Source organism: Glycine soja, chromosome 16 (assembly GCF_004193775.1).
Source record: "Glycine soja cultivar W05 chromosome 16, ASM419377v2, whole genome shotgun sequence".
NCBI lineage: Eukaryota > Viridiplantae > Streptophyta > Magnoliopsida > Fabales > Fabaceae > Glycine > Glycine soja.
In genome coordinates this window covers 37,081,699-37,091,195 of record NC_041017.1, presented here as the reverse complement: position 1 = coordinate 37,091,195, position 9,497 = coordinate 37,081,699, and the positions used below count along the sequence as shown (strand labels likewise).

The 9,497-nt window shown below is 30.8% G+C and overlaps 1 protein-coding gene across 1 annotated transcript; it reads right to left on the bottom strand.

The window, feature by feature from the left end:
- Nucleotides 1-357: 357 nt before the first annotated feature.
- LOC114390896 lies at nt 358-3,143 on the bottom strand. The gene has a single exon (XM_028351819.1). It carries the CDS (start codon nt 2,959-2,961, stop codon nt 580-582), a length of 2,382 nt encoding a protein of 793 aa, XP_028207620.1. The 5' UTR covers nt 2,962-3,143; the 3' UTR covers nt 358-579.
- Nucleotides 3,144-9,497: the final 6,354 nt, after the last annotated feature.

Genomic DNA, 9,497 nt, shown 5'->3' with positions numbered 1-9,497 from the left:
ATCCTGAAAGCTATTTTCACGAGCATGTATACGGTTTATAGAGTCCAGTATTTTTGACTTGGTACAAAATTGGAGCAGAAGAACAAGTAGAAGATGAATTAGAAATTGAAGTTTTTAGACGAGGACATTATTAAACGTGTCGTTGCTTATTAAGGCAAATTTTACCTATCCAGTGAAAGCATTCTTTTTAAGTTGTAGATTGGTATTAGAATTAGGACTCAATAATCATTCTCATTGCAAACTCACTCTAGCAAAAAAAAAAATTTGACATCCTTCTTGCTCCTTTTCCTGGATTGTTGTTATGGCTGATAAAAGTGCAACGGTTCCTCCTTTACAAACCCTAAAAGTACAAAATAATTACCGGAAAAAAGATTGATGATGATTCATTAGGATCAAAGTAGAGAACACAATAACTAACAACATGCTTTCTTTGGTCCCTTCCAATATTCCTTCTGTTCCAACCCCAAAGTCATGAAAAAACTTCCACCAGATGTAATGAGGGAATAATAGAAGACTTCTGGAAAGAATATGATAAATACTAAAATTACACAATTCCGTAAGAGTTGACAAAAAAGCACATTACACTAAGGGAGCATCAGCATAAACCTCAAGCATGTCATCCTCACTATTGGACATGACAAACAGCTCTGCGTCCTTCTCTTCTCCATTAGAAAAGTCTCTCCTTTCAAGTTTGGCATGAGCTGCAATATATATTATTTTCTGAGCCCTCTCCAAGGTAACTCTTGAGTGTTTATTAGCTGAAACTTTCCTAGTGAAAGACGAGTTACTCTTAAACCCACTTGAAGTTGCATGCAGAAAAATGAGCCTAACAGCAATCTTTCCCAGGGATTTAAATTCACTCAAACATGTTTCCCAAACAAGTCTACTACTTAATGGATTAGCAACTTTCATCTTTCCGGTTACTGGATCCTTTTGCTTCATCTGAACAGCCTGTGCATAGAGCGGATCAAGCCCCTCTGACCTCCACTTCATTAGCTCCATCAACACAACATGAGCCTCTTCCCGGGAAGCCAGCCTCGTCAGTAACTTATCTACATCCTTCTCCTGTTCGCGCGTCAAACACTTATACGGAGGAAGATACTTCCCACTAGCATCCTTAACCAAGTAAAGTGGATCAAGTATAAACGCTGCTGCCCAAGCAGGGTGATAATTCTTCCTAAACCGCTTTTCAACTATCTTCTCCGCATGTCCTTCCACAATGTTGTACTTCCCACACCACTCTTTCACCTTGCTCCTCAGCTCCTCCCAAAGAGACAAACACCTACCAATTAAGGGCCTCTCTGTCTCAACATCCTGCACCATCCCTTTAACGAGCCTCACAAGCGAATAAACAGCCTCCAACTCATTCCAAAACCCCTCATTTTGCACCATCCCCGCGACCTCCCTCGCCAGTGGATCCTCCATACACATCACCTTAAACCCATCCTCCATCACCACCCTCTGTATCACTCTAGCACAGCTCAACGTATCCTCCAACGTAGGAAACGCCACTCCAAAGTTCTTCAACGGATCACATTTCGGCGAAGGCACGCGAATCAACCCACCACAGTCCATCTCCTGCATCCTGTACTTGAGGAAAACACTCCTCAAATGCAACTCATTGTCTATAAAATTAGCAACCTTCAAACAATTCTCAATCACAACCCTGAAAAGCGGCAGCTCACAGTTAAAATCCTTGATCAAGCTAGTCAACCCCTGAAGCTGGCAAGCTGTGTTGACCATCCAATGGTGCTGCACCTCCAAGTTCCTCAACGCCTTCGCCTTAAACTTGTCCGCCACAATACCCACACACCTCTGGACCACACTCCCGGTAACCTCCGTAACCATCTCCCATATAACCTCCTCAGCATACTTGGAATTCTCCACTCCCCCATTAAACACGGCCTTCTGAAACACACTACTCCCATTGGGGAGATTCACCACAAACTTAACCAAACTCTCCCCGCCGCCTACACCACCACAATCACCACCGCAACAAAAGTCCAAGTTAAACCAATCCCCACACTTCCACCCGTCGCTGGCCAACTGAAAAAACATGGCATCCCTTATCCTAGCCTCGGACTCAGCCTTGGCCTCCACGAACCTAGCATCAAGCCTCTCCCCAGAAATCTCCCTCCCCAACTTGTTGGGCAAGCCAACCTGGCTCAAAAAGGCCTGAAACTTTCGGTGCTCGATCATGGACAAAGACACGGAGTTTTCATAGAACCAGTCGAAGAGCAAGTCCAAAGCAGAATTCACCTGGTCCTTGCTCAAAGCAGGACCAGGAGAAGTCTTGGGACTTTTTAGCTTCTTCACACTATCCTCAAACATTGCAAGAGCACACAAGTCATCTTTCCCACCAGACAACATTAAATGCTGGTGGTGGTGGTGGTGATTATGCGAGTGTGCAGTATTGGCGTGAGAGATTTGGAAGTGGGAAGAGTGGAGAATGGGCAAGGAGTGATTTTGATAGGAAGGAGGTGAGGTGGCGGGGGAGGGACGCTTGCGGGGAGCGGGGGTGATGGAGGAAATAGGGAGTGGAGAAGGGGGTCTGAGAGAGGAGGTGAAGTTGGAGCATGTACCACGTTTAAAGTGTTCGGAAGCGGTTCGTGAGGGGTTGGAGGAGGAGAAGAGGGAGTCGCAGAGGGAGCATTTGAGTTTCACGGATTTGGGGAGGCCGGTGTCGGGGTGGGGAACCAGAATGGGCTCCAGGTGGGCCCAGTACCAGGCTCCTTTGCCCTTCATGGCCTTTGTGCGGACGGTCAGGAGGCCCTCGAAGCGTTTGTTGATGGCGCGGAGGGCGCCGGCGTCGGAGGAGAAGGGGAGGGGGTCGGTGGAGGTGGAGGTGGTGGTGGAGGTCATTGCTTGGAGCTGGAGGGTTAGAACGGGATGCTGGGAGGAGGAGGAGGTGGTGACGGTGGCTTCACCGTTTTGGTGGGAGTGGGTGTCGTTTTGGGGCATTTAGCCATAAAGGGGTTGGACGACACTGATAGGAGAGTGGAAGAAGAATGGTGATGTGAGAGAGTGGGAGGTGCATATAGATTATAGAGTGGAGCTACACTGAACAGGAGGAAGAAACAGTGTATAGAGACGACTAGAAGAGAAAGAGGCCTGAGTCAACCAAAAGGGTAGCGTCTTAAAAGAACAACTTGTTTTATTATACATCCACATGAATATAAAGTACTAGCTCAGTATCCCGTGTGCATAGTTGTGAAGTTGGACCTATGCCCGCGTGGACACAGAGATGAGTTGAAAAAATTATATGTGTAGTATAATACTATATATTTAATTGTAATTTTGTAAAATTTATTAGATGAGAATTAAAATTATATTGAAGAACAATTGTGATAATTATTAACATATTTAAATGCATTTGTGATAATTATATTGATGAACAATTATAAAATTAATTTGAAGTATAAGCTTAACAACATCATATGATAAATGATTTAATAAAAATATAAAAATAAATCAAAGTATTTTTTTAATTTAGAAAATAAAATTAAACCCAAAAAATAAAAAAAATATTTAGTCTTATGTTTATATATAATCTTTTTTTAAAAAAATATAAAAATGATGATTAAGATAAGCGTGACAATGGAACACCACGAGATTGTGTTTTATTTTTTATTCTTGTTCCGTGACATCGTTCCCCATCTCCCGTCTCTGTTTCTCCATGATGATAATAAACAAATAGAAAAGAGAAAGAATGAATATTAATAACAATATTAGCAGTTGGTCATGAGCACAAGCATGAGAAATCAGTAAGCATACTTTCAACATCAGCCATAGAAATTATTATGTTCAACAATTATGTTATTACTTTGTTAGTGCAATTATGTTCAACCACTTTAATAATAAATCAAAATAGTTTTTCATGAAGGGTTGAGTCATGCCAAACAAAACTTTGTTCGATAGGAGACAATCTGGATGAGCTTCTTCATGAAGTGTTGAGTCATATCAAACACGATTTTGTTTAATAGGAGACAATCTAGATGAATTTTTCATGAAGTGTTGAGTCATATCAATAGTGTATCAAACTTTTTTAAAACAATTTTTATTAAAAATAAATTTTGCAACATCGGACTTTGTGGCATTAAGATATTGAGTCTAATACTTAAAAATAGTACAAAATGTGAAATGAACTATAAGATAATTGTTACACATAGATCGTTTCTGGTACAAGTGAAATATCAAAATAATATTGTTTTCATATAAAAAATATACTTATATTTCTATTTTAAAAAAACATTGTTTATTATCAAACTTAGGTGTTGTGGAGTTTATAACAACTAACACACATTATTTAAATAATTGATTTAAATTTCTTCTTGTTGAATTTAAATATAGTTAATAATATAAAATTTTAAATAACTTTTCTGTTACTAATAGATGTTAAAATAATTAAATAATATTGAATTTAATATTATACTTAAATTTTATCTTCTTTTTTTTTTGTTAAACCATCTTGTAATAATTATATATTATTTCTTTTAAAAAGTTACTAAATTAATCTTATTTTTATCTACTTTTCTTATTTTTTTAATCATAAATCTCATATTCCTATTTACGTACATCCACTTCATTTTTTTAGTCGCTTACAATTTATATATTATGTAGATCTATATAACATGACCAATATTATGTATTATTCTTGTTTTACATTTTACCTTTTTTTTGTGCAGTTATTTATTATAAAAATTGATTTAAGAAATAAAACTAAAGAAAATATAAAATAATTTAATTTATTTGATCAAGAATATATTGAATAAGATAATATATTTTTAATTAATTTAGATATGAATTTTATTTTAAATTGTCGTCTCTTTCGTATACAACTACACATTATTTAATCAATTTTTAATATATCAAGTTATATATATGATTAAAAAAATAATACATTTTAATTTAAACATCTTGATCAAATTAAATTTAAATTATTTTTTCCACAACTCATATCAACTCTACTACGTAGATATTAAATAATAAATTTTTTATTTTCAAAATTATAATAACAATACTTTTCTAATAAAAATTTTATGTTATAATTCACCAATATTTATGTTTAATTTGAATTGTTTACACAAATCACATAACAAAAAAAAAAGATGAGGGATTAGGTCCAATAAGTGTAATTTGACAGTAATTATAAGGTTTAATCACAACTTCAATAATTTTAATAGTAAAACAAGGTAGTTTCATTACATATCATTCATTCTTTCCATGACACACACATAGTCCTCTCCTCTAGCATGTCCTGATTAGGAGATTAAGTTTTAATGAAGTGTTTAGTTATGTCAACCAAGACCTTACCCTGGTAGGGGAGAGGCAATCTAGCATGAAGTATTGAGTCATTTCAATATTAAAAATAAATTTGCAACATCAATAATATAAAATTTTAAATGATATTACTAATAGATGTTAAAATAATTAAATAATATTAAATTTTATATTATACTTAAATTTTATCTTCTTTTTCTTAAATCATCTTGTAAAAATTATATATTATTTCTTTTAAGAAGTTATTAAATTAATCTTATTTTTATCTACTTTTATTATTTTTTTTATCATAAACCTCATATTTCTTTTTGCATACATCCACTTCATTTTTTTAATTGCATACAACCACTCTCTTATGCACATCTATATAACATTACCAATATTATATACTATTTGTTTTTTATTTTACCTTTTTTTTTGTGCAGTTAATCATTATAAAAATTGATTTCAGAAATAAAACTAAAGAAAAAATAAAAGAGGTTAATTTATTTGATGAAGAATATAGTGAATAACATAATCTATTTTTAATTAATTTAAATATAAATTTTATTTTAAATTATCGTTTCTTTCATACATAACTGCATATTATTTAATAAATTTTTAATGTATCAAGTTATAGATGTGATAAAAAAATTTAATATATCATGTTTATAATTTTTAATAAATATTTGTTGTATAAATTTTAAATTACTGCTGATTTTCATTTTACAATTTTAAATTTTTTACAACAACTATTATTTTCACTTAAAAAAATATTAACACAATTTATAATATTATTTTCGCCAAAAGAATAATTATTCTATATATTAGAATAAATATACTTTTAAATTGAAAATTCACTTTTTATTTCAACAAAAAGTACAAACAAATGGCTCGAACGTTTTCATCATAAATGAAGAATTAACAAAAATCCAAAAAAGAGCAAGAGGTTGATGGCATTGATATGTTGATTTTGATTGGTTTTAAAAATGAAGGAGGCCTTAATCTCCGTTTCAATAGGATCCTCGGGTAATGTCGGAAGAAGATTTTATGGTTGATAGCTTTTCTCAAATCACTTTCTCCCTAAGAAAAAGAAGAAAAAAAAAAGCTCTTAAAATTTTGAGGGTTAACTTCAATTATTAAGGTACTTGTTTACTTTTGTCGTCTTTTTATCTGATTTATTCCTCGATTACCCTATAATTGCGTTCGATTCACTATCAACTACTTATTAAACTTTTGCATAAACGGTCACAAAATTTTGTTTCAATTAAAAGATCACTTTTCTCACCCCTATTTTAATCGAGTTTAGAATACAATAATAATGTTTCACAAAAATATATAAATAACATGAAATTTATGGCTTTTTTATATTAAAAATGTTTATTTTAATCTGATTAGATTTTGACAATCTAATGTTTTTAAATGAATTAATCACGTTTTTAACAAAATACAAAAGCATAGTTAGCTATACATAATAGTTATACCTATTGATTTACTAAGTTAGACTGCATTTGTTACTTTTCGTTAGCTTTTTTAATAAAAAAATATTATCCGACAAAAGTAAACAGAAATCAAGTGTGCTTTACAACTATTATAAATAAATTATATGTACTATTAAGAAAGGAAATATATTTTTTTTAGTGGTAGAAGAATTTTAGATAATTTTATATTTTATCAATTTTTAATTTGTTATTACTCTCTCCTAATAACTATTTTTTAATTTAAAATATGTAAAGAGACATAGAATGTCTCTCTTCTCCTAATTAAAATAACTTAAGTGACTATTACTATTACAAAAATGCATATAAAATATAAGACACACTATATTTTGATAGATCACACGTATTTTTTATTATTGAGAGTAATTTTCTCTCTACAAGTATTAAATAAGTAACTCCATATCCGGTATTCAAATCCAAGTATTTAAGACACTAGCTATGGCTATACTCCACAACCGAATTAAAATAACTATATTTATATTGTTGTCATAATTAACTAAAAACATGTTGTTATCTATGTAAAATACTAGTTCATTGAGCCATGCCGCGTACGGGAAGATTTTTATTATTATCATTATATGATTTTATAATTAAATATATAGATATATATTTTTACTGCAAATTGAATTCTAAAAATATAAGTATATTAAAATTATAATAAGACATAGATTTTATAATAACTTATGTCAATGTACTTCAGGAAAAAATATTCATCTTCCTGTATTATGTTGTTTGGATTTTTATTTTAATTAATTTATATATAGATTTTAATGTGTAAAACTAAAAAAAAAATTACCCACAATTTTTAAAAATTTAAACTTTAAATATTATGTGGAAAAATAAAAGCAAATTCACATTTAATATTAATGTTATAAAATATTTAGTCTTCTTATAATATGTTTTTATCACGTAATTTGATAATAAATTTATTCTCGTGTATAATTTAGATATTGATAAATTTCATGTAAATTTTAATCTTTGATTGATATTCTTTTTTGGTTTATCATATTTTTATTCATAATTACTTGCGTGACTTACATATTTATGATTTCACATAAAATTTAATAATGCAAACACATACATTAGCCCAGTAAAAAAAAAAAAAAATTGTGAACATGAAGATGACACAATAAACTTTTTAGTCTATACAAGAATTGACATAACATGTTAAGAATCAAAACATAATGGTCCACAGTCACAAGGCCAAAACATCATAATATTTGTGTTAACAATATAAAAAAAATGCAGATATTTGAGTATTGTTTTGGCCTGCATGATATTTATCTTATCGATCACTGTTAATCGAAATACGTATTGTTATTTTCACCCTGCCAAAATTGAACAAAAGCATGTCACCACCAAATGAAAGATTGACGATATCTCAACAACTAATTAAGAGTCTATTGTTTTTATAATCAATCAATTCCTCACGTGTAATATTAATTTGTTCTAAGCCTAAAAGAAATTTTTTACTGGATCTTTTTACTGACATGTAGTCTTCTTATTAATATATGAAACTTTTTTTACTTTATAAATATTAATAGTAAATATTTTTTTATTAATGGACCTAAAACTTTTGTTTTACTCTTGAGTTAGACCCTGAATTTGATTACACATTTTAATCACATTAAAATCATCTTTATTATACTATTTTTTTAGTTTAATAGGTATATTATCAATGGAATTTTTTTTTACATTAATTAAAACTAATTACAAATAATTTTTAAAATACTTTTAAGGAATATTTATTTAAAAGTCAATAAAACCTATCATATATATGGTGACGTGTGATTATATGATTATTAATTTATTCATCTTTGTTTTCATATAATGAGATCAACTACATGAAATATATATACAAGGTTTAATAAAATCTTGTCATGTATAAATTATGCTACTATTTATATCTAATCTCACCTAATAGTTTGCTATAATTTTTTTTTACCTCCATCTATATATAACTATTAGAGTACCCTCCTTACTCGTGATGGAAAAAAATAAACAAATGAATTTCCATTACGAGTTTTCGATAATTTTGTAGCACGTGTTTATCAACTAATAATAATATATAGTCTTCAAGATAAGTTAATTATTTATCTTTTTTATCATTACTGCAATATTGTATCGTGATCGATGGAATATGAGAAACAAGGATATAGCTATCACCTTCTTGCCATTGATCATTAAACATCCAACTAAAGCATTTTCTTTTTATTTACTTAATTAAATGGACAATCAATTTTCTTCCTGATCGATGGGGTAATTTATACCCTTTTTTTTATTACTAATTACTAATCTACGATCATCTTAATACGTGTATCATGTCTTTTGTCAGTTAAGTTTAAATCTACTTCTGCTGTGCTACATGTGAGGTTTTTAATTTGTATTAACGGATAACATATTCTTCTTTTCTTTTTTTGAAAGATATTATGTTTTTTTCCCCACATTATATAATCAGTAAAAACACCCTACAAATTGGATGTAACCCCCCATATATAAATCATGATTTGGTGATAATTAATACAAAAGTATATGATATATAAAAGAAAGAGGGGAAGGGAGAGAGAGAAAGAGAGGGAGATCAAACAGCAATATATGATTGGGACGAAAAGTCAAATCTATACATATATACTTGGTTTTGGTGAGGAAGAGGGTGATGAAATAATTTCACCTAAAGCATGTGGTTGTTAAGCATAGACTTTACATGTATTATAAGGTGTTATGTCTTATTCACCTTTT